This window comes from Xyrauchen texanus, chromosome 18 (genome assembly GCF_025860055.1).
Source record: "Xyrauchen texanus isolate HMW12.3.18 chromosome 18, RBS_HiC_50CHRs, whole genome shotgun sequence".
Taxonomy (NCBI): Eukaryota; Metazoa; Chordata; class Actinopteri; order Cypriniformes; family Catostomidae; genus Xyrauchen; species Xyrauchen texanus.
Window position 1 is genome coordinate 34,247,552 of NC_068293.1, and position 27,924 is coordinate 34,275,475.

General features: G+C 36.0%; 1 protein-coding gene across 2 annotated transcripts in view; it reads right to left on the minus strand.

Moving 5' to 3' along the window:
* Positions 1-25,337, minus strand: part of LOC127658533 (adenylate cyclase type 5-like) — a 111,525-nt gene extending 86,188 nt beyond the window's left edge. For both annotated transcript variants that reach the window (XM_052147865.1, XM_052147864.1), the window contains exon 1: positions 24,223-25,337. In XM_052147865.1, coding sequence (XP_052003825.1) covers positions 24,223-25,140 — 918 coding nt within the window. In that variant the 5' untranslated portion in view covers positions 25,141-25,337. The remainder of the gene's footprint in view (positions 1-24,222) is intronic.
* Positions 25,338-27,924: the final 2,587 nt, after the last annotated feature.

Below are 27,924 nucleotides of genomic sequence, written 5' to 3' on the forward strand. Positions count from 1 at the left end.
CTCAATTGTGTTCTACACTTCTTCATCAAGTAAACCGGGATTGATGTGAAAATCTCCTTCAAGATCATCAATTATGCACAGAGACCTTAAAATGCAAGGAGTAGTGGAGCAGAAGAAGACAGTGCCACTCTTTTGAAACGATCGGTGTTCATCAGTTCAGCTCAGTGTTCATGCCACACAATGATGCCAATTACAAAAAGCTAGTTGCTCAAGTTTCATTGCTGCCAATCACATCCAAACATAAACATTTCCTGGTTCCTGTTGGATAGTGAGAGAAAGTGCATTTCATATTAGAATATGCTTAAAAATATCTGTACTGAACCAACTCATGCTGCCATCTGAAACTGAATTCTCTAGCCTTTTGAATATTCATGCTTGATACCAGCTGCATGCACCAAAGCTCCACTGAGCGCCCCTGGCCTTGTTTTCAGGTGTATTTGCTATGGCCACCCTGTGATTATCCCAAATATCCTGTTATATTAACAAGCATATGGGCTCGCAGGGGGGAAGCCACAATTGGCAGCTGGGATATTGTTTTCCTGGATTGAACTGCTCTGGTCTTTCCATGTGCCACAAATGCTCGCTGTTGTATTCATGAAATTCACAAAGCTCAGAGCTCTTATCCAAATAACAGCTGTTACTGATACATACTGTATGAGGGACCTGTGAACATTGCTTTATGCTGTCCAGTCTAATTACTTATGGTAAACTGGAAAAAAAAAGACCTAAATGCAGCCTAGCATTAATGCTGATGTCTATCAGATACAAGGATAGCCCAATGAGAGTGAGGGTACATACATCACAGGCTAAGTCTCTTCTAAACACATCCCTGAGGACTGACATGGTGAGGTCATTGACTTTCCACTTTGTTTTAATGCATCTTTTTTTTCCATGGCTTTAAATGGTATGTTAGAAACCCATCAGAGCCACCAGAACGCTACAGTAATGTGAGAATCATCATAGCCCAACACTGAATCTGGACCCTTTTTCACATTTTCTAGGAAGACCTGTAGAATTCTACAGAATGGATTTAAATACAGTAACCAAAGAAGCCAAAGATGTAAAAGGTGACAATTTTATTTTAGCGGAGAAAGATTGGTTTATATCATCATCATTGCTGTATTCCTCAAGTGCTCCAGGTCAGAGGAAAAAGCTGTCAAGAAAGGGTCCTGGGGCTGTCAGCTGAGGCTTGCAATAAAACTACATTTTATTAATTATTCCATGTCTCTCTTGGGATATGCATTGAGAGCTGCAGAACTTCTTCTTGCCTGCCTCACCGAATGTCTGTGTCCCTGGAGGCAGACAGATTGAACCTCAGACCCATTACACACTTGTGCTCATGGGCCTTCAGGGCTGGTCTGTCTGCTCTAAATTATCCATCCATGATTAACTGAGGGGAACTGAACCTTTCAAAGCTGTGTGCATCAATAATAGAAAGATATGTCTGGATGTGTACTTTAAATTCAATTTAAACTGGCTATGTTGGATCCTACAAGATGGTAAATTAAAGACAAGTAAAGACAACAAGCTAGGAGCCAGTTTACTACCAGGCTCAGAATTCACTTTGTGGTGGAACTTCATAGCTTGACTTCACAAGAAGCAAAAAAACAAACTGCAACAGGCACTTTAGATATGACTTCAGTATCATTCCACTAACTTGCCGTTGACTTTTGTGGTCTTCAAAATACATACAGAGATATTTGCTTAAAAAGATGTCCAGTCTCAAAGGTGAAAAACAAAACAATGAGTTCCTTAAAAAGACTACAGTGTGAAGACATCCTGTTTCAAAAAGGGCTAAAATGTTTGTGCAAATACAAGATAGTGTTTTTCCCTAAACTTTCCCATCAGGATTGGCTGGACTGAGATTACATAATATTTTTACATCTATCTACACACGTGATATGTTAAAAATGGCTTCAAAGACCCCAGAGACACAGAAATAAAGTGTGGGAGTCAAAAATCTATGGGAGAGAAACTTTAGCCTGAAAACGTCTTAATCACATATGAAGCTTTATCAAAAAAGGTAAAAGTTGCAGTGTTTACACACCCAAATTATACAATTTTATCCAATTAGGTTTTTTTTGCTTGTTTTCTCTTGTTCTCATGATTTCTCATATTCACATGTAAAAACTACATACACATATTTTCTCAACCCTATTTTAGTAGGGAGAGAGAATCAAAGCGAGTAAAGTTAGCTATTGTCATTTCCCAGTTTAAATAGGCTGACGGAAGACCTGCTGCAGAGTGCTATCTGACAGGAGCCTGCACATTACTGTCATTATCTTACAACCCCCTACAGCTCATATTCACACCACCTTCACATCAAACCAATATCCAACTGAAAACATCAAAAAGTAATTTCAATATGGATTCAGCAAAACCACAGCAAGGAACAAGAATTGTAGTTAGTCATGGAAAATTATTCTATGGCAGGTTTCCTCAATAGTCGGCCCACGAGTGACAAATGTTTGGCCTGCGCTAAAGGACTATTCACACCAAATCCAACACACTCACAGCGAAATTGTCAGGATTCGTATGTATTTTCTAAATTTGGCTAATTCATAAGGTATTGTGCGACCCACGACTTTCACAAAAGCCAATGACATCGCCGGACATCGTTTCCATCGAATACGTGACAATGACTTGCTTCTGTCACACACAACGGCTTCCTATCATGTTTACACACTCTACTGATTGGTGAAGTATAGATAAGGGGTTTGGGTAAGGGCATGATATTAATAAGCATGTCCTTAACACCTCGTGTGAGGAACTCACGCTTACTTCCGCATTAGACATCTGGGAATTTGCATGTGATGAATCATATGAGTTTATACGAACAAAATCGTGCAAGATCATTCAAAATAGCCACCTCATAAATTATGTACTAATTTTCATGAGATCGGGTTGCCAATGTGTGACGATTTTGAGAGACAAACTTCTGATGAATGTCTGTCCACACAGAGTGCGTAAAAAATACAAATGTAATACAATTTCAACCCTGTACATTAAGCGGCACTGTTGCTGTTCTACAAATATTGATACTAGTCTCATGCCCGAACCTTCAACTGTTAGAGATTAATATATTGAACGCTGTTAAAGCATTAATTTACCTAGTTTGGTATAACTGTTTCACTATATTCTTTCCATGGTGTTGATGCATTCTGGGGAGGAAATAATCTGTGATTTATGCAAGTGAGATGAGTAAAGAGCGCTGTTGCGTAAATATACATCCTATATGTATTTATATTTGCACGTGTATTTTGCTATTTTGAGTTTTTTTTAAACAGACTCCCGAAGTCAACTATTCTTTTTATAATGTCTGGATTAATGCCTGGATAATATAACACAAGGTACTGTGATACAAATGCGCGTGGAATAGTGCACATTAAAAAAACTCTTTAATAATAAAACAACAATAGTAATAATAATAATAATAAACAATGATAATTACATTGACGGCAACGGCTCTTGACTGTATTGTTGATGAAATTTGGCCGATGGTGAAAACTAATTGGGGACACCTGTTCTATGGTAAAACATTATTAATTACATTTTTAGACTTGTGTCAATTTAAAAAGACCTTTAACTTAAAGCAACCTGCCTTGAGACACATACATTCTGTACCTTTTGTTGGACTTCACCTACATATATTTAATGCAAGAACACATTTGGTCTAAATCTTTTGTCAGTTCCAGACTTCACCAACAGCCTAGTCAATGGATAATGCACAATTTTGTTTTAAAATTCAGTACTTTTTGTGTTTCAAGTAAAAATATATATATATAGTTCTTCCTATAGCTTATTTCAACAAATTAGCATATCACAGCCTACATGTACTTTATCATCATGATATTGACATTCAGTCAGCCCACGGCCATTGAAAAACATATATTTTAACCACTAATTATTATGGTATTTTGTTTATAACACTGAGCTACTGCAATAATGCAAAAGTAAGAGGCTGGTTTGTAGTAGGGCACCCATGCTGGATGCAATTAAGTAATATGCATCAAGTTTGCATTTTACACATTGTTGAGAATCTAGTAAAACATTTTGCATCAGAAGGTGTTTAGGTATAAAGAGTTTTTGTCAAGTTTATTTTATATTTTATATTGAATTTTTATTTGAAGAAAAATGTAAAATTATTTTCAATTGTAATCAGAAATAAATATATACTTGTTGCTATGTTTAACTAAAGGTGCAGAATGTAAGATTCAGAAACCCTTGTTATTAATGACACCTGTGGCCATTAAGTAAACTGCAGCCAGCTACCTGTTGCTCATGCTCGTGCACACACTCCATATGGACGCAAGCGAGCATCCAAAACAATGAAATAGCATACAAAAAGACAACGTGATTCACCTGACAGATGAGGTAGCATAATTAAAATTACACAGTTATGATTGTTTTACTACAAACTTTGAGACTAAAATAAAACTACTTATCTTCTAACATAGTAAACTGATACACAAATACAGCTATATACTACCGAACTATACCACAGTTTACTGTTGCACTGCCCTGTTATGTTACACTATTGTATGTCATACAGGGTTTTTCCTGCATAGAGAATTACTAGGCGGCCGCCTCCATATAATTTCATGCCACATCCGGCTGTCTACAAAACTCTGGTAGGTGTCTTCTTGGAAAACACTAACATATTTCTGCAATAATAATAAAATCATTCTGTTGTCGAATAGTTGCTTGATGTCATTTAACTATAACTTGAGATCATATAAAACTATAATGATGACACGTGAACACTGAAGCTCAAGTGTCTGATAGACCACAGCTTGGCAATATATATTTATTTCATCCTTAATTAAAGTACAAATAATACAGGTTAGTTGACTGAATATGATAAAAACTAAAAGGACATTTGACACAGGATTAAGACTAAATTAAAAACAGCTGACAAAATTAACACTAGTATTCAGTATGGTTTCAGTAGTCATTAGTACTGTATTAACGCAAAGCCAATATTTAAGCGTTTTTAACGTCACTTTTTTTATCAGTATGGTATCACCTCCACCTCATTTTGAGTCAGGAAAAACCCTGTCATATGTTGTACTACGATACAAGAAATCAGCCTATTTGCTTAAATGTATCCTGTATACCTGATTTTTAGTATAAAGAGAAGATCATTGGAATTATTTGAAAGTTATGAAGCAAGGTAGCTTGTAATTCGTCAGCGTTAGCAGGGAGCGCGCATAAACGTCACATCATTTGGAGTTTCTGTGCAAAAGCGACCTACTCATGTCGCATGAAAATCAGTCTACAGGCTTTAATAGGCAACCTAGGAAGTCTAGGAAGGGCTCATTGTTTAAGTTGCGTTACAAGCCATTCACACATTGGCAAAAAAGGTGGATATTACATGAAAATTGTTACATATTGCACCTTTAACTAAAAATAAATATTCTATATACAATGATTAAAACTGGAATATCAAACAACAATCTACTTAAAAGAAGCAGATATCTCTGCCGGACATCAAATCTGGTAGATAGTTGGTCAAGAGGTTTTTCTCTCTGTATAATATCATATCATAGTGGAATTGCTTCTTGTTAAAGAAAAGCTCTTAATTTTTGCCAACAACAACTGGTGTAAAGAAAACTTTGGTTCCATTATTAGAGTATTCCAACTTTTGGAACTCAATCCACACCTAAGCTAATTTGATGTATATGAGAGTTTAAAGAGATTTAGAGAGAAAATGTTAAAAAAATTATTTGTTTTTATATTATTAACTCAAACACGTTTGAAAAGACATGAAGGTGAGCTATTTTGTTCTGTGGAATACCAACTGAGAAAATGTTTACTTAAATGTAACATTTTGTGTTCCATAAAAAAACTAAATATGGGTTTCCAAAGACATAAGGGTGAGCAAATGATGGCAGAATTTTCATTAAGACTTCAATGTGGATTATGTGTTACATAAGGTACATGATCCAACCTACCTTCCATTTTGACCGTGCAACGCAAATCTTGGTATGGAAAAGCAGTGGCTTAACAGAGTGTTGAAAAGCCATCATGGAATAATCAGTTAGATTTTTTTTATAAATATTAATTCAGTTAAATGATAAAAGGGAAGGGAGAGAAAGTACAATCAAGGCAACACAACAGAAACTCGTATTACATTTTCATCACAGCAGTTTGAGATGAGAAAGAGCTGGGCCCCTCTCTCTCATTCTCTCTCTGAGGGGGCTGGCCCCTTCTAGTATAAAATAAAAACTTATTTGCATTATGGAGATGTATTTGATTGCTTTTTCAAGTTTAGGTAAAAAAAAAAAAAAGATAATTTGTCCACAGGACACTAAAAGGATTCAAATAATTATATAATTCAAAATTTAACAATATTTTTGGCCAAAACAACAGGAAAAAGCATGATTTACTCATCATCTTGGTTATTTAAAAATACTAATATAATATCAATTATTTTATATTTTGTCTTCCATTGGTGTTACACAATTTATATATTTAACTATTTAATTAACTTAATACAGTACATGTATTTATTAGAGCTGTGAATAAAAAAAAATGAATTGCATAAAAATGTCAAAATCAGTGGACATGATGTAATTAAAAGTTGGGCAAAATCACCTGACTTTTTCTAGTGGACGTTTTTAATAATAGGATCAAAGAGGATAATATCTGTCTAAAATTACAAAAACACATCACAGTGTCTGTAGAGTTACTAATTTTCAATAAAAATATACATTTCTCATGAAAAACAGTAAATTTTAGTAGATATCTTGACATCTGGACAAACTCACATCAAGTTGGAAACATGGCTCATTTTTAATATATTGATATTTTGTATGATATGATATGATGCAAATTTGATTTCCAATTTTTTTTTTTTTTAATATTAAGCTCTTATATTGAAAGAATAAAATGAAGAAAAAAAATTTGTAACAGTTAGAATAGAATCCCTCTGCAGCACTGTACACCAGATGAACCTTCATGTTCACAAAAAAAGAGAAAAATGTATTTTCAGCTAAAATATGGTTAATAGCACCCTAGTAAATTAATACAAGCACTATTAACACTTTTGCAACTGTTGGACTGAGAAGTAAATCACTTTAATTGTGTGTGGAATTTAAATCTGTTCCTTAGTCTCTAAAACCCTTAACCCAGTTATTTATAATATAATGGCATCTGTTATTAGGGCGATTTTTTCCCCCCTTAGGCCCATTTCATTGTCCCTCTACATTCACTGGTTTAACCCCTAACAACTCCTCTTTGTTAATCAAAATGACATATTTAAAAGTTTTTTACATGAAAATAATCCCTTCATACCTTAAAATGGCTTAGATATAACTACATCTTTGCCTCATTTAGTATGCACAGATCTATGAATATGCAAATTAGCCCCACCTCCATCTCCACTCACCCTTGGACTGCTCACCTGCAGATCAGGCTCCCTGCTCACCTTCAACTCTGTTCACTGTAAAAGTACTAAACGCTACACAATGGCAAATGGTAATATTGGAGTAATTCAGACATATATGTTCGAACAGGAAACTGATTCAGAAGAAGAACGAATTGTACAGGGTCGCCTACATGTCTATGTATCACAATGGAAATGCATTTTATGTATCGCTCTCTACAACGTTAGAAACAGAAGTAATAGTAATAGATAACATGATCATTCAGCTTGACTACGTTATCAAACAGCTAATAATGTGTTGCTAATGTTAGACAAACCTTGTTCCCGGTCGCCACCTCTGCCAAGTTAGCTACCGTGTAAAGATAAATACCCAGATGTGCCGTTAAGAAGAAATGCTTTGAACACCATAGAAAGTCTCTGGAGAAAGGAATATAGTTCATCATAACTAACATCGTAATATACAATATGTATATGTTTTGAGTAACGTTTGCTATAACTTTCTTCGTCAACATACCCAAGCCATATAACATTTCCTGTCACCATTTGACATGAATCATCAAATAACTTGGTATGCTAACGCTGGCTAACTTTATCTAGCACACTGCAGATTTGTTGGACACAGTCAACGGTTAAAACAAAAGAAAAATAAACTTACCTGTTGAACTCGTTCTCGCTGTGTCCCTAGGATAAATTGATGGAACCGTGTTGGGCTTCAATATCTGTTTAGTGGCAAAACCCATTTGTTTTTGGGTGAAATTTACAAAACCGCACTCTGGAAAATGACTACTTCAAACCAGAGTGTGGTAAGGTGGCGGGCGGGACCGGGTCATGATTCCGCATACCCGGCCTTCAAGAGGAATAAAGGCCGACCAAAGACGGCAGTGCAACAGAGAGAGAGATTTACAGACAGCTGTCCAACACCCACTCCTGGCTTCGCCATAGCGTATACTATTGATGTGGAACGCCCCATCGCGCAAGTTGACAGGATTGGTTCCTTAGGTTTGTGATGTATGAAACCCTGGCTGTCTGAATCTGTGTTTTTCAGACTGTTTTGGTACACTGCAGTTTCAAGTCGAAAATGCTCAGCCATGGCATTGGCTGTTGATTTCACTCATGATATGTCTTCTATATAAAAACACCACATGGACATGCAAACAAGGTTGAAAACTGGATTTTCACTGGAGGGGTCTTTAAGAGTAAATAAGGCTACAAAAGTTAGTTCCACACATCAAGGATTGTGTTTTGCTATATACAGTGCTGTGAAGAAGTTTTAGGCACTTGTAAAAATGTTGCATAGTGAGGATTTCTTCAAAAATAATGACATAAATTGTTTTCATTTATCAATTAATGTCATACAAAGTTGAGTAAACATAAAAAAAGCTAAATCAATATTTGGTGTGACCACCTTTGCCTTCAAAACAGCACCAATTCTCCTAAGTTCACCTGGACACAGTTTTTCTTGGTTATTGGCTGATAGGATGTTCCAAACGTCCTGGAGAATTCACCACAGTTCTATCTATTTCGGCTGCCTCAACTGCTTCTGTCTCTTCATGTATCCCAGACTGACTCGATGTTCTGTAGGGGGATCTATGGGGATCATGCCATCGGTTGCAGGGCTCCCCGTTCTTCTATTCTATTTGCAGAAGGAATGTTTGGGAGTCTAAAATGTATTTTTCCTATTGACACACTAAAGCTGAAAATATAAATAACCATCTTAAGACAAATACTTTTGTGAAGCATCTTATATGCCTAATACTTTTGAACAACACTGTATGACACCATCATAAACAAACATTATGCTTTAGATACTGATTGTGTTCAAATTTAGAGCGAACAAAAAAGCAATTTTCAATCATTGAGAAACTACAGTATAATTCCTCATTCCCTCAATTTGGAGCCAGGGGTCAAGACATCAAAAAACAGCAACAAGATTCAATTAGGCCTATTATATTTTAAATTTTCCCTCACTCCTCTGCAGGTTCATTTCTTTTTATTTAATGCTAAAAATGTCAATGCCTATAACAACAACTGTCAACCTTCTTATTTAAAACCGGTACTGTCATATATTTGAATATTTCAACTTCAAATTAGAATTTATTTAGATACAATGTATTTGCTTTTCAAAATCTGAAAGGGTAAAGAACAAATACAAATTCAATTTGATCTTTATGGAGAATACATACTGGGTTTTGCCTAAAAATTATAGCCTGGAATGAAAAAGGCATCCAAAAATAGCAACTTCAACAAAGTTGAAATGTGAAGAGAGTAGCGATAAATTGTTAGTTTACCATAATTGTTGCACTTTGTCAAGTCAGCAAGGTTCATACTCCTTAATCAGTTCGCATTTATAGAGGTCACATCCATCAACTAAGGTCTTGGCACCAAAAACAGTCATAATTTAATTTCAGTCCTTTTTGGACTGAATTGCTTTATAATACATTGCTCTTATTTCAAAAGATAAAGGAGAACTGGATTTTCCCTTAAATGTAACCTGCATTTCTCATTTAAACCCTCATGGTTTGGAATAACCTAAATCACTTTTCTCTGGTGCTAATGAACAGTACATCTGTGAGGTAACTGACAATCTGAGTGTTGCACTGTCTAGCCATTGGTTTCTCACTCCATCTCATCCCATCATCAATCTTTGGGCTGTGCTACAGAGCTGTAACCTTTTTATAACATCAAATGGTTGTGCAACAGAGGAAAGCGTTCCACGCTCTATCTGTATCTAAAACTTTGTGAGGGACTGCATGTTTATTTCTGATTACCTATGAAGGCATGGCCAACTGGCTTCCTTCCAGTATAATTTTACAATTGTGACAGCGTTATGGAAACCCCTTGAATAACATGATGAGTGCTCAGCAACTTGAATGTGAAAATGAGCAATAAGGCAAACACTGGAACTGACCCTTGGGCCTACAGATTCATCCCAGAGAGAAGAGGGCATCTGTTTCTGATCACACCGAATGGCTTAAAATACTAAAGAGTTCAGGTTCACTAACCACTTTTGCCTACAGGGAAAATGTTGAATATCCTATTTTTGTACAAACATGAAATAGTTATTTTACTTACTTATAACACCTACTGTAACTTAGAAGTCAAGACCTACAAGTTTCAGTGCATTAGAAAACAAAACACCAAACCAAATGGATTTTGCAAACAAATTTAAGGCGGGTGCCAGTGAGCCTGGGCTTCTCCTCGAGAAAACAAAAGGCTCTCATGAGAATTAACATCTGAACTCTCTCTCGCAGATGTAACAGCAACATCCGAGATGCAACATACTGTGCAGCTAACACCTCCCTTCTAAAGTATCTTCATCTTACTCCTCCTCCTCACTTAAAGCTCACTAAAAACTTATGCAATGTGAAGTGTGTACAAAAAGTAACTATAACATGTTTGGTATCATTTAAAGTCTCTCAGTGCTCTGGTAAACTGGTCTCATCCTCCCAGCCATAATGAAAAGCAAAAAGAAGTTATAAAATATGTGAAATTTGGTGTGCCCCTTAAAGGTGTGCCCTCCCCAGATCCTCCATACCTCCTGTATGTTAATCTACAGGAACCCCCTCAACAGGGGACCAAAATCTAATTATGACAGACACCACCATTTGGTAAGCATGTTGAATTATCTGGGTATTTAAGGAGAGGCTGACACATTGCTCAGGGCTCTCTGTAATCAGACGATCCCAAACAGTTTACTGTTTGTAGTTTATTTCAGGTGATTGCAATTCGTATTTCTTATGTTTTGATAAAATGTCTAACTTTGACTTATCAATGTCTAATTGGAATTGATGAATTGATTATGTTACCTGGTCAATAAATTGTCAACATTTGATTTATTCTGACTGACTCTGACATTGTGTTTCCCAAACAGATTGAATGATTCGTATGTTACCGCAAGTCTGCGTCAGATTAGTGACGACTAATATTTGGCATCGATTCAAGTGTACTTGGTTTGCAAAGACAAAAAGGAATTTCCGTTTAGAACAGCAAACGCTGCTTGACCAATCTAAATCTGGGTGTCTTACCTCTGTTTTAATTTGATGTTTCTCCAGATAAGTGTACGTGGGAAACCACGCATGGCCAATCCAAAGCTATTATAAGAGAAGTTATGTTGGTCAACTTACATCTATAATAGTGGCCGTGACCTCTACTGAAGAAAACGTTAAGTTACATTCAAGTGTATGCAATTCCATGGGGCTATACTGAAGTATCTTTGATTGTGTATACGTGAACGTGACCGATCTCAGGTATATAGCAATTACCTCTGTTTGATGATCCAATACTGGCCGCTTGTGATCGTGAGACCCGCGGTGTAGAGAAAAACACGCGAGGACCTCAAAACGACATAGTTTCTTAATCTAAACGGGTAAAATATAATTAAAGAGTTAAAGGAATAATCAAACATTCGCTCACTTTTAATGATACTCAGATATCATTAAAAACCTTTTTCATTTATGGAGTCAGATGAAATAACGAGATAATACATAAGAGAAAATGTATTTCATTTAATATTGTTGTGTTGCGTACAAGAAAGACTGTAACGCGCAGAGACCTTCACCCGTATTATTGGAGACCGTCATTGGACCGATAAACGGGCTTACACAAATGATGCACGCTTCTTTTTTTTTTTATTTAACCAACTGGTTCCATGGTCATTTTTCAGGAATACAGAGTCAGTTCCACTCAAGTCCCAATGAGATCGCATGAGAATTCCTATGTATTCTTATGTGAGGAGTGGCTCTAGCAAACATACATTTGCACATGTTTGCTTAGACACCAAAACGTACAATACGGACCTATTGACAGTATCTAAAACGGCATAATTTATGTATAAACAAGTTTAGAGACGAACAAATTGTTTGCATTTACTTATTGAATCCATGAATATGTAATTAATATAATTAATCAGTTGATCTTATTACATTTAGAATAAATGAGATTATGGTAATTAAATGTTCAATGCCATCACATTGATTTAAAGGGGTCATGACATGAGGAATCACATTTTTCTTGATATTTTGATATGTAAGATGTCATGTCACACATAAAAAATGTTTTTGTTTTTTTTTTTGTTCGAAACAATTCAATAACATTATAAGTGATCCATAAGGTAGAATTTATATATATATATATATATATATATATATATATATATATATATATATATATATATATATATCATATATGCATGTCATGGCCCCTTTAATGCATTTAACTGATATAACATTATAATGGTTTCATTGTGTTCTGTGTGATTTTTGCTGCTGTATTCAACTTGTTTCAAAGGATTATGTCAATTTCTTTAACAAAGCCTTAAAGAGAAAATTTGTATTTTTGGTTGAACTATCTCATCATTTACTCTCATGCCATTTCAGCTGTATATGACTTTCTTTCTTCTGCAGAACACAAACAAAGATTTTTAGAAGAATATTTCTGCTCTGTAGGTCCATAAAATGCAATTAATGGTGAACAAAACTTTGAAGCTCTAAAAAGGACATAAAGGCATAATAAAAGTAATCTATATGACTCCAGTGATTAAATGCATGTCTTCAGAAGGGATATGATAGGTGAGGGTGAGAAACAGTTTAATATTCAAGTCCTTTTTTACTATGAATATCCACCTGTGACCAGCCCCAACCAGCAGGAGGCTGAATGTGAATGTCCCGTTCACACCAGAATGTAGAAGTGGAAGTGTAGATTTATCGTAAAAAAGGACATAAATATTTATCTGTTTTTCACCCACACCTATCATATCACTTCTGAAGATTTGGATTTAACCACTGGAGTCATATGGATTGGTTTTAAGCTGCCTTTATGTGCTTTTTTGGAACTTCTCAATTCTGATCACCATTAACTTGCATTGTATTGACCTATAGAGCTGAAATATTCTTCTGAAAATATTTGTGTTCCAGAGAAGAAAGAAAATCAGACACATCTGTGATTGCATGAGGGTGACTAAATAAGAGGATTGTCATTTTTGGGTAAATTATTCCTTCAACATTAAAATGATAAAATGAATAAAAAAAAAACATGTTATTGTCTAATTCTTCATTAAGCATTTGATTTTTATTTTGTTTGCCATGTGACACAGAAGCAGTTTTCAGAAAGCACCATAAAAGAATCATAAAAGTAATACATTTTGTTTGTGTGCTATAATTCAAGTCTTCGGATAGCTCTGTTTGAGGAATAGACCCAAATTTAAAGAATTTTATTACGATCTTGGTCTCCATCCACCATAGTGCACATAACAGCCAAACTTTCAATTCACACTGATTTCGAAATAAAAAAAATTGCCACCTCAGGAAGCATTATGTCACAGGTTTTAAGGCAGTAATGTCAAGTTGGTTATCATGTGTCTCATGACTAAGACAATAAGATATGATCAGGAGAAGATTTTTTTGTGATTAATAGCTTAAATTCCACTCTCTACATCACTTAAAGCAATTGGATGCTGTCAGAGAGCACTTTTTGCCATTTTTCAGAATAAATTGTGATTAAATTTATCTGCCCATTATATTTTTATATGGTTAACAAATGTTAGGGTTAGGTTTAGGGGTATGTGTGGGATTATTAAATAAATTAACATTGTGAAAAAAAATATTTGTTGTCGAAAAGTGGTTAAGTTTAGGGGTTAGGCAGGGTTTAGGAATCTAAAATATCTATAAAACAGGAACAATTTATAAAAAACATTTTATTTATAATTGATTAGTAAATAATGTAACTTTTCTAAGTTTCAGCATCTATCCAAATGTGCAAATAAGTACGGTTTAAACAAATGGCTACATATAACAATGATATCAGGCTCCAAATTATAGCATATCATTATCTATTGTATTTTGCATTGTGTCTGCAGTATCTATTGTTTTATCATTTAAAACTTACATTTATTGTGTGTATTTTACTTGAAAAATGTACTTGTGCTAAACTTCTTTAAAATAATGCTTGGTTTTGTTATCGCATACAGTGACATTCCATATAGCTTAAAGTGTTCAAATACTTGTTGGGGCCACTTTATAATGATGTTTATCTCTTTAAGTATATATTTAAAACAAACAAAAAAAACGAAAGCTAATTCATGTATAATTTTTTCTGAAAGCTAAAAACATCTGGTAGAATACAGTGAATTATGTAAACAATAAATAAATAAATAATTGGCTGTTGTTGTGCACTGCTGATGGGATTTGCGCAGCTGTTAAATATTATGATTTTGAGAAGTTACATTTCTCACTGTACCCAATGTTTTGCTTATACTTTCTTTTTTTTTTTAAGAGGGGGCTTTTCTTTTTAGAATTTCAATTGTATGGCAGTTTTCTGTAGCCTAAGATATATAATTATAAAGTTACAGTAGATAAATGATTTGAGAAAATGCACTATGCAGGTCTGCAATATATACTTAGTTTGCAAGGCCCACTTCTGGATGCAAAACAGAAAGAGATGGATGACAAATGATTACATGGAGAAAGAGGGTGGTTCTGCAATACAAATAACAAGCTGGATTTGGTTTGTTTCAGGGTGCATTCCAGAGTTGGTACTGAAATAATCAGCTCCACGCGCAACACATCATGCATTTATCTTGTGTGCGAGACCAAGCCTGTTACAGAGAAGAGAGAGTGGTAGCTAAATATTGACAAAACATTCAGAATAGAAAGCATGGTTTTGACTAGCTCTGAGCATTAAAATTAATGATTGTTAACGTTCCAGCAGAATTTAGAGGTTAAGAGAATGTTAGGGGAACTAATGTGCACAACTTAAAAAGTGAACATTCTAATTCCGTAAAAATAAAAAAATAAATCCTGGCTAACTGGAGGAAGAAAAAAAAAAAAAGAAAATCTCTTTTGGACTAACTTTCCCAAAATGTGTTGTGAGGTGGGAAAATCCTAACGCTAATTTAATGTCACTCTTCAAAAATCGATGGACACTGATGATTTTGAGAACTGTCAGTGTTATCCAACCATGCCATTACAATCATCCAGTCGGCAAGAAATTGATCAACAGGGAAAAATATATTTTAAAGAAGATTGTAAAGATTACACAACTGGGATGGCTTAGTCCCTGAAGGCACACTCCTGCCCTTTATACATCTGATGTTCTCACAAACTTCCACAGAAATCCAAGCAGCTGCAATGCTATTCTAGGAGGTTCATGAATATTGAAGATTCTGCACTAGTTGCAGAGATGTTCTTTTGTTTACATACTGTATGTTTGCACAATGACACTACACAACATCATTGTGTAAACATTCACTGCACAAATTCAAATTGTGATATGTCTTCATGTGATTATTAGTCTGCATGTTCTGATTGCTTCAAAGTGAATGTGTGCAGCCTGCTGCTCATACACTGAAAACACCACACAATGAGCATCACACACGCTCGTGTAGTAGATGACCGAGAGCAGAGCATGAGTTGACCTTGAAGCGCACAGCACATACAGACTACATATTTAATTAAATCACAGCCTTTTGGAATTTAATAATCACATCGGGTCACGTAGCAAACTGCTTTTCTGGAGGTGTGACTCTGTTGTCAAACACATACAAACTGAAATGGCTTCACTTGGATTACTTCCAAAATAAAAGTTCAATTTAAATGAAAAATAAATAAATAACAAGCAAAATTTACTGTATAGTTAATAATATTCACCATAATGATAATTCTACAACTAATAATATTTATATTTTTAATTATAATAATTGTATTTCAATTAAGCAATATCTCACATCTGTGATGCTCTGTTGTGCAGCACTTTATTTGACAAAAATAACTCCATGTTGCATTATGAATGGTTCTGTGAAGATCTGTATAAAAGTACTTCATATTATAATACTAATGCAGTTATGTTGAAAATTAATCATTATACTTTCTTTTGATTAAAGTTTTAATGTATTCCTTTACTTTGACACCCTTTTGATGTTAAAACTGAATTATGCTGTCAAATATGGAATAAAGTATAAAAACAGAAAACACGGAAATAGTGAAAATTCATGAATAAAATAGGGCCATACATGTTAACATGCAGAAACGCTTTTGTTACAAAGACATCCCTAGTCACAAATAAGGTTATTTGTGACACTGACCATGTGAATTCATTTGTACCCAAGTTCAATTTCTTTGCTTCCTTTGAAGCACACAAGATGCTCTTTGGAACATTCTCAGATCATGATAGGACAACACGGATCATCAGGTTTTGCACAAGCTTGTGGAGTCCATGCCAGCCCAAAAGCATGCTTAAAGCAAAATGGGAAAAGCGACACTGTATCCAATACTAAGAAACACTAAATTTCACACACATTTTCAGTTCTAAAAGAAGCATTTTCAACACTGTTCTCAGACTTTTGAACCCTACTTTTAACAAAGAAATTACACACTATCCATTGCAAGTTTGAAAAGGACACCACTGGCACAAATTTATATATTATCAGGAATTATTGTGCTGACCTTCCTTTCATTTCATCTGAAAAAATATCATACTGTAAAGCAAGTCAACACATGCTTACAAAGACATCAGAAATAAGTATTTACAAAAACTAAAACAAAAATCAATTATCAAAATTCAGCCGCATGTGTGGAAATCTGGTTTCAAAGGGAAGGTTACATTGAATAAAGGCTTTATGATGTGACATCCCAAGACATAACTCCTAATAAGATTTCAAATACAAACTATAGGCTGCAGCAAACCTTTAAAAGAAGAGCGGATGGCCACCCACACACAAATGAGCTTGATTACCACAGTTCTTCACCGACAACACGAAAAACAATGCATTGTGAAGGGATGAAGGAGAGAGAGAGAGAGAGAGAGAGAGAGAGTGAAATCTTACTGAACCAGGGGCAGTTTTGCCACAATTATCTCAATTTGAACCTCTAATGGTAAGATGGCACATTCACTGGAGGTGATTTAGAGATGAAAAGCAGGGGTCCTCTCACAGGGAGGCCCTAAGTGCTTTTGGATGGTGTTTGTGAGAACAGATATTGGTTGCTAAGGTACAGGAAGCATGACTGAGTGTCTGAACTAATAAGGGACATGTCAGAGTCGGATATCGAGAGGTAACACAAATTCAATCCTAAAGCTGCATTATATATTTACATAACTTACACCTTACTAAGCTAACTGTTAGAACAGAACATAATATTAAACTTGTAATATCTTGACTGCATGTAAGAAAGTTAGATCTACAAAAAGGGCTGGTTGCCAACAACAGTATCTTGCAATACAATACACATTGAAACATGCATTAAGTAAGGTATATTGTACAGTCAGCCATTTGTTATCGCAAAATGAATCCCGACAGGGAGATCAGGACCCTGATGCAAAGCGGCTTATTACATGGCTACTTACCAAATAAATAAGGAACAATATAAAATCGCAGAACAGCTGAAATCCACCTCCAGTTTGTGTCAGACTTTCCTAATGTTTATTTTGTAATTAATGAATGTCTGACAGCCCATTGTGTATTTTTTTTCATCCATCTTACATCCATCTTGTAAAGCCACTTATCCTATAAAGGTTTGCGGGTAGTGCTGGAGCCTATCCCAGCTGTCTTGGGCCAAAGACAGGGAAACACCCTGAACATGTGGCCATTCCATCACAGGGCTAACATGCATGTATTTGGACTGTGGGGGAAACCGGAGCACCCAGAAGAAACCCACACAAACACGGGGGGAACATGCTCCACACAGAAAGACCCTGGGTAAGCCGGGACTCAAACCGGGGACCTTCTTACTGTGAGGCAACAGTGCCACTGTGTCACCCATTAAGGCTACTTGCCAAATAAATAAATGCTCATTAAACTTCGATTTTTGCAGAGTTTGCACAGTGATCTCAAAAGGACAAATGGCTCACAAATACCCGGATAAGCGGTCTGATACGGAGAATATGTGGTTGTTGCAGAGAAATGTCAGACTGCTAGATGGTGCCATTGACCAATCAGAATAGAGTATTCCAGGGTACCCCATAATAAGTTACAATAAATCATAGTTTCATAATTGAATCATGACTGTTACTGCTCAAAACTACAATGTTAAAAAAAATGTATGTTACCATTTTTATATATACCTTGAGGCTCACTTGATATGATATTAGACTTGACAGTGTACATGCACTGTTATGATTGGCTCTTGACTAACCTGCTCTGCTCTCTCCTTGCCATCTCACTGCTCACCACCACTGGGCAGGGCTATGGATGTTATTAGGTAATGCATAAATTTGATCAGTACATCAATATTCTATCGGAATCTAACCCATGACATTGGCATTGCCAGCTCCATGCTCTACCAATTAAGCAGCAGGAACTTGAAGCAATGTTAAAAGTATTTGAGTAACACTTATAGTGCTGGGCGATAAAAAAAGTTTTTATATATATTATTTAAAAATCGCAATAAAAAATATCCACGATACCGATAATAAGATTTTGATTCATTTTTGATAGCCTATGTTCTACTTCTAGACGATCAGGTGTGTGTCACTAAAAAAGCAAGCAGTTCGGCTTTCTCAGACTGTATGAAGTTGCTAAAGTTACTGTTAGCATTCTAGCACCGAACACGCTTAATTTATGACCTGTCCCGCTTGACACGCTTTGTCTCATTTCCCCGTATTGTGAGTAGACATGAGGTGCCAGGTAAGTTAACGTGGTTCCAAAGCACATTTAGACCATAAAGTTTTTTCCTTCTAAATTTAACTTTATTAATCAACATGTTACAAGCCTTTAATAATCAACAGCTAAATTTGTGTTCTAATTTTGTGAAAATTATTCAGATGACATCATCTCTGGCATAGATAACAAGACAATAAAATTACTAGTTGGTAGCCTAGTCCCTCTCACTAAAAATGGTCCATTCAGACTTTTACATTTTATAAATTCTCTCTCAGGGGATACCCCTGAACCCCCATACAGTATCATTCCTCAGTCACAAGGGCTTCTGTGCCCTCATTATTGGGTATCAATCTGAATGTAAAGAAATATTCAAATATATATTTTCAATGTAAAAATATTCAACAAATACTGGACTTCTGTCATTATGATTCAGAACGAACAGATCTTTTAACATTCATATCCAACTGCACTCGATAGATACATTTTATAAAATATTTTTATATTTTGGTATAGACCCTCAGACCCCACTGCTTTTGCTGTCTCTGGGTCAATGCAGTTGTGTAAGGACTAGTTTGACCGTTTAGGACGTAATTTTTTTCTTCTTTTGTTCTGCCCAAAAAAATAAAACAATTGCAGTGATATTTTTGGCCACGTCGCCCAGCCCTAACATAAAGGCTTATTTAAATTTAATGGAATATGTATATTAATATTTCAACTTCATCATAAATTTTAAACCAAAAATGTAATCAATTGAATTTAGACAGAAACACTGATTAAATCTTCCATAAACAGTCCCTTCTCTTTAGATTCTAGAGTGGAGACACAGAAGTGTCCAGGCTTCCCCAAGCCTTTAGATTCAGATTTGTGAATTGATTCACAAAATAGATCTTTCAGACCACCATTCAAAACAAACTGACCAATTCCAAAGAATATAGTTGATCTAAAGACTTGAATCAAATCAACTCAAATTGTTAATCCGTGAATCGGACATCACTATCACTGAGCAGCAAGCCAAATGCAGTTTACATTTGCATATTTATTTATTTTTTGCAGTGTTCAGTAAATAAATAAATAAATAAATAAATGTTTTCAAAATGTTGTGAAATAAAAGTGAATACCAACAGAAACACCATAAATACCAACTTTCCCTTTAACCTGCAATATGTATACTCGTAAAAGGTAAACTGCCAATTCACACAGTGCTAAATTGTCTGAAGCAGCAGCAGCAAAAGCTTTCTAACTCTGAACAACAAAAGATTATGTGTGTGTGTGTTCTGCATTAGTCCCAAGAGGTGATGCTTTTTTTTTCAGCATGCTGCTCTGCAGAGCACGTAGTCAGCCTGTCCTGGGAGAAGGTTAATGACTCCATTGGGGTTGACTCTCAAAGGCAAATTAATAGAAGATCTTTCAAGAGGAGCTAGGAGGACATCTGTTTTGAATTCCAGTGGGTCTGTGTGTTACAGAGAGGGGAAATTAAATTAAAGCAGGCACAAACCACGTTACAGCTGGACATGTGCCAGGCAGGCTCTGTCCACCTCCTCTGCTTGCTGCTTGGTGAAGCACCCATGTTTCCTCCAATAACTGGGTCACACAACCAACTTACAGTTTAATGAAGCACACAGGGGAAATGAAGCAGCGGTTTGTAAACTTTCTTAATGATCTCTAAGACAAAACTGAAAAGCTTTGTTGGTCTGTTCTTTTTCAAACTTAGGATACATGAAGTTTCCCCTGTATCCTCTTCCTATTGTAAACAGTAGAACTTGAAGGACTGAAAAAAAAAAAAACAATGTTGTGGAGATTTTAAAGTGTATTTTCAGGATTGGGCATGGAAGTAAATCCCTCATGTTGTTGCATTTACAATCAATGCTGCCATTCTCAAACCAACATTTGGTATAATTCACCCAGAAAACGAATTCTGTCATCATTTGCTCACCCTCATGTCATTTCAAATCGATTTAACTTTCAAGTTAACTTTTTAAGTTAAAAATAAGTTATTTATACCAGAATGTCCAAGCTGCTCTTTACCATACAATGAAAGTGAATGGTGACCACAGATGTCAAGCAAGATTTTCAGTGAATAATGACACAAAATTCAGTCTGTTCTTCAGATAATATTGTCTTATGGCTTCTGAAGAAGGGAATGTAGTGCTTGAGTCAAACTACTTTTATGGTGCTTTTGTTGTCCTTTTTGGAGCTTGACAGCCCCTGGTCAACTTTCATTGAATGATTTGGAATGACATGAGGGTGAGTAAATGATGACAGTATGAGTATGGCAGCATTGATTGTAAACACATCAACAACATAAGGCAGCAACTTCCTTGCCCAATCCTCAAATTACACTCTTTTGTGCCGTAAACATAAGGATCTGAATACTATGACCTGTACATTTGTTTAAGATACGATTACAATAATTATTATGCAGTTCACAACTTTTAATACCCCCATAATTTTTCCATTAATCATATTTTACACTTCGACAATTTACCCATGACTCCCGTGATAACCATCATGTGTCCAATACAGTGGCGTAGCCATGGGTGGGCCAAATTAGACTCAGGCCCACCCAGAATATTATACTTTTTTTTTTTTTTTAACTTAAAATATGCATTTATAAAACTGTTAAAAATGCATACATTCTGCTTTCTGAAAGTGTGAAAGAACTGTTTGAATGCACCCCCTATCTGTTGCTAAGGAAATTTTGGAGAGAAAAAAAATGGGTGAAATATTTGGCCCAACCATTTTTATTGTGGCCCACCCAAAAATAATTTCCTGGCTATGCCCTTGGTCCAATATATCTTTCGATTCTCTCGGTTATCATCCAAATCTCACTTTACCATCAATATTTTTTAAATGCAGAATTAAAAATTAAACTGTTAAGTAGATTAGAAACACTATATGCTATATCAGGGAAATGCAACAAGTGAAACGATTTCACCTTAGCCGTCACTCCAGCCCACAAAACACCTAAAAAATAACAGGAACAATATCACAGCCTTATGAATACTAGCCATCTTCATCTATGAGAACATTCCTAATACATCCTTTAACCCAGGATCTTAAAACAACAATGCACCATTGGAGAGCCCTGCTAGGACCCTTGTAAGCGGAGAAAGATCTGATCTGCTTAAGGCAACAGCATTGTGTGGAAAGAGCAACAAACACAGCAGCCGGTTCCCACACACGCCATTCAAAGAGTCTGTGTATGCAATGACAACATAATTACATTTGAAGGCAATGGAGTTTAAAAAAAAATTTCTATAAAGATAACATGGTAGATTTGAACAATTATGAAATTTAAGATCACAGTGGTTGAGTATAGAAAATGGTGAAAGTTACCTAGGATTTTATATAACCTATTTTGAGAGTCAATAAGTCTACATGCCCTAATAAAACATTTCGTTAGTAATCATTTTTAAAGATTACATGATATGAAATTAATCATTAAGATTATTTTGAGAATTATAATAATCAAATATATTTAAAAAATAAGAACCGTTTTATAATATTCATAATATATCCTTCAGCATTAGAAGTACTACGATGACATAATATTGCACAGTATTTGTCCACAGAGCTCAAATAGTAAAAGCTATTACTGGTCTCTATGTTTCTTAGATAGGCTCTTCATAAACTCTACTTTAGCATGTATTTTATTCTATTACATTGGAGAAGTTCAGTGTTTTTCCATGTATGATGTTTGTACAAACACGCATCACTAGTAAGTAACTCCACAGTTTCGTTCAACTACTGACAAATAGTTCCATTACTCCATTTTCATTATCAACGGTTAAAGGGACAATTCACCCCAAAATAAAAATGATCTCATAGTTTACTCACCCTCATGCCATATCAGATGTGTATGACTTTCTTACTTCAGCTGAACACAGAGACTGTTATATTCATATTTCAGCTCTGTAGATCCATACATTGCAAGTAGTAACCAAAATTTTGAAGCTCCAAAAAGCACTTAAAGGCAGCATAAAAGTAATGACTCCAGTGGTTAAATCAATCTGTGACAGGTGTGGGTGAGAAACAGATACATTTTTTGAGTCCTTTTTTACTATAAATCTCAACCTTTGACCAGCCCTGACCAGTAGGTGGCGATATGAAAGAAGAATTTGAAACAACAACAACAACAACAACAACAACAACAAAAAGTGGAAGTGAAAATGAAAATGTTTCTCACCCACACCTATTATATAGCTGAAGACATGGATTTAACCACTGGAGTAGTGTGAATTACATTTATAGCTTCAAAGTCCTGGCAACCATTCACTTGCATTGTATGGACCTTCAGAGCTGAGATATTCTTCTAAAAATTAAAAATCTACATTTGAGTTCTGCAGAAGAAAGTCAGTTATACACATATGGAATGGCATGAGGGTTAATAAATGATGAGAGATTATTCCAATTTTTTGAGTGAACTATTCTTTTAAGGGAAGATTAAGACACTAAAAAAGGGAGACAAATTCAAGCATTTACCAAGAAATTATAAATAACAGACAGACAGGTAATAATGAAACCCTTAATAAAGTTTAAAAGAGCGCTTAAAATACAGAGGCTTTGCAGATGCAACAAAAGTGTTAATAATTTCCATATGCAGCCAGAGTTTAGTACCACTTTCAAATGCAAGTCATCAACTAAGAAAATATGGGTCCCCCATCACTCTTTGACATATGCTTATCACACAACGTAAAGAGGGAAATTGTTCAGTTTTGCAAACGGTGACCATTATGGAAATGATACGCGCAAACGCAGGAGGTTAAAATGTCATCATAATATTTAAAAGTTCATGAAAATAAACTCTTCATGCATAGAACAAGGGAGACCACTTTAGGGGCCGTTCACATCAAAATAATTTGAGTCCACTCGCGCTGTTTTTCGATTGTTTTTATGTCGAAATGCGTACGACGGATTTCTTTGACCGTAACGCTGCGTCGTGTCGAATTCAAAAGAACTTTACCTGTTAAAAACGCGTCTCGAGATATCGGAGTTCGTCGAACGTTCGTTGACTTTTTAGCGCGTGTTGAAACGTGTGCGGTGTGAACGGCCCCCAAGTCCACTCAAATTCCCCCAAATTTGTTTTAAGTTAACAGAGTGATTAAACGGTGCCAAACAATTTCCTTTTGTATGTAAAATTGAGATCAAATGCACCATATGGGCATCTTTGACACATTATTGTAGCATTGTATAACGTAACCATTTTATAAAAGCATACAAGTTGACATAAGAGTGCAAGACCCACCTGTTTCCATAACACGTCCATTTCGTTTAACTTCCAAGAGACTAGCACGTGTACCACAGACAGTATAATTCCAGTGATGACCGCTGCTCGCATCCGCACCGGCAGAAGAGTGTAAATGACATGAATGAAGAACACGGTCCACCAGATACCTTCAGACGCACTCCGCGGCTCCACGAACATCACACCGATCACCTGCACGAGCAGCACCACCAAAATGATCACATAGCAAACTATCCACATGTGATCCTGATGGAAGCCGGTCCTGTTGCACACGAGAATCAGTGTGAGGACCAGCAAGATCGCCGTGGAGAAAACCACGACGTACGTCAGTCGACACAGTCCTGCGGCGCAGTGGAAGCCCAGCATCACCGCGCACACCAGCACCAGAACGGCCATGAGCATAGTCAGGCTGCTCTGGTTGAGTCGAAAGAAGTAGCGCTGGTAAAGCCTCTCCAACTTCTCCGACTGGAATTTCTTGGATTTCAAGATCTGCATCACGCCGTGGCAGCACGCGACCATGGAAAAGTTCACCACTTCGGGCATGAGCTCCTCCTCGGGCTTGCTTCTCCTGTCCTCCAATCCCAACTCCACAGACTTTGGTCTCACTTCTCCATCTCGGTACCTCAGGGACGATCGGTTATTGTTGCGACTCTCCTCCCCATGTTCTTGCCACGCGGACTTGGACCTGAAACTAACCCGGCTGACGGTGGTCGTTGCTCGACCCGGTGGTCGCTCGAATTCATCCTCCTCTATCCAGCGACTGTTGGACCGTATGAGCTTCCTGCTGGAGGATCTGGTCGAGTATGGGCATCCGTTCGCCACGGACTCCGACTCACCCCAAGCAGATCTATGTTCCGTCCCTCCCCTCAGCCCAGGAGCGCCAGCAACGGGTGGGCTCACAGTGTCAGATCTGGACATGATCTCGAGTATTAAATAAAATACTGTAGGCCTATATTTATATATAGGCTATAAATAAAAAGGACAAACTTACACGTGCATGATCCAAAATAAACTGCTTTTACCCAAAAGAGGCGCAGTTTCAGTTAGACTATAATTTTTGGTGGACATATTGCATTAAAGCCATATTAAGATACAAAGCATGAGCCAGCTGGTGATTAAAAAAATGTCTTGAAAAGAAAAGTGAATAGAAGTTATTTGTGTGAGATCCACGCGTGGATGGTTGCTCACTGGACCTCATTATTACAACTGAGCAAGAAAAACTTCATAGCAACATTTTGCATACTAAGCTACCTTTCTAAATAAGAGCAATGTGAGGTGAGATAAATTATTAGTCACACGGTGTCTGAGAGATTACACCATTACAAATACTTTATAGGGCACTTTAATTAATTAAATATACAAAGTAGCTATTGGGGACACATGCACAGGTGGTTAGAGCAATTAAAGAAGCGGTAAACGGCAGACAGAGTTTGCTCTGCTTGTAAGTAGGCTACTGAGCTCCACATTTTAATGTAGAGATACGAAAACACGAGCCACTTGCATTATTTTATACTGCACATTAAGAGGAACTGACTTCATGTCCATCACGCGTCTTGCATCTCATTTTCCTTTTTTCCCCCCCAGGAGTAGGCTACCTAAGCTAACACCTTTTGGTTACCGGAACGTTCTGGGAACGTTAGTTTATGGTTATAAAAAAAATAAAAAAATAATAACAAGAACGTTTCTAGAACGTTAGGAATTGGTTGCCAAACTAAACCAACGGAAATACACTCTAACTTTAGGGGACGGTTCTGTGTAGACTTGGTCAGTATTGTCCACCAAAGTGCAGTTTGGTTGGAGTAGAAAGTAAAGACCACGACTCCATATGGTGCGTCCGCATTGATGCACTGATCCACGCAAAAGCTGTACACCTGTGAATATGTGGTCGCAGCCCACTAGATGATTACATGATCTCCTCTCAACGCGAAACCATCACGATGGCTGTTGAAACCCGAGCTTCCGTCTGCTTAGTACAGCATAGTAAGTTGCGTTACCACCAAGATCCCTCACACTGCCATGACCTCACCGAAGGACACTTCTTCGGTGATCGTGTTCATTCGTGCTGTGCTGATAGATATATCCAATGCCGATTGGTGCAGTAGCATCACCAGCGCTTGCGTCCAGATGAGGATGAATCGCCACGCGATAAGAGTCGAATCCACAATGCTTCAACAATGCTGCGCGTTGACAAGCTGGACGTCTTTTCCCTGCAGATTCCCTCAAGACCGAAGCACACACAACGGTGTCATTTCTTCTGGAGCTGCTTGTCTTCGTATTGCCATTCAACCAAGTATGATCTTTAAGCCCCGCCCCTTTTGTGATTCTATTAGATGTATGATTGCGCAAGTCTCCGAACACGTTTTCTATTGGTCAACACTTGTGTCAGAGCGTTGTAATTTGGATAAATGGGCGGGTCTAGCGATACAGCTGTGTAGCTAGTTCTTTCTATATAATAAATTATATTATGTAATATAATATACTACAGTATAATAGCCTATAATATATAATTTTTTAAAAACATATCTTTTATATATGAAAATCAGCTTATGTACCAGATGACTAACAAGTAAATATATAATCATCAATGTAAGAAAAGATAATGTATATATCATTTAAACAAAAAAACAATCATTTTAATATATACGCATTAATTTAATTTAATAACAAAATTCCATCTAATTGAACTCATCTTTAATAAAATTAAATAAAATAAAAAACTAAATATTTAAAATTTTATTAAGTTAATTTTGTTAAATATTACACAATACAATTTGATGGAATTTTATGATATTGAAATGTATAAATCTTAAAAATAAGCTGAAAAAATATTTGTGTTGGATTAAGAGTTTAAAAGCAGAGCAGATTGCAATTGTTCTTGACACTTCATGGTTTAAATTATTATTATTATTTTTTTAAACATAGAAAAACTTGTATAGCTTGTAACCCTACAACCTTCCTTATTACAACCAATGGGTAGTAATGTTGACGTATAGAGTATAAAAATAATTCACAAAACTTCAAAAACATACAGGGTGCAACAAATTTGGACGTCTTAAGAACTTTAATATTAAGCATTGGTGCCATTTCAGTGCAAAACTGGCCCTTGTTTTTACCGTTTATCATCACAATGTATTGTAACCTTTTTCCATTTAAAATATACAGGATTCACACTTGATTGTAGTCGTAAGAGAATTAAAAATTTCTTTGAAAGTCTGTGAAGACAAAATATCTGTTTGTTCAAAGTCTCTGATAAATATCTGTTTGTTCCTCTGCTTTGCTTTTTTCATAGGTCTCATGACTCCCATCCATGAACCAGATGAGAGGCTGAGATGTAAACCTCTAGGATATTTGCCTTTACCTTAAAGCAATTTTGTCCTCCTTTAATGACAATCACTCTACTGAATTCCCTTTCAGGCTAAAAAAAAAAAAAAAAAATCAGTTGCATTGAATTATTTTTAAGGATTAATTAACCATGCCTTAAATCTAACAAAGATTGTGGAATTAGTTGTGGGAATGAGAGCTCAAACAGTGTTTAAGTATAATTAAGCACTAATAATGTAAATACTAAAATCTGAGTTTAAAATAAAAAATGAATTATGTCTAATGCAAGCACACATCTGACACAAAATGGATCCAAAGTTTTGCTTCTCATGTTATGGTTTATTGTAAATATATATTGTTGTATTACTATTCATACAAAGT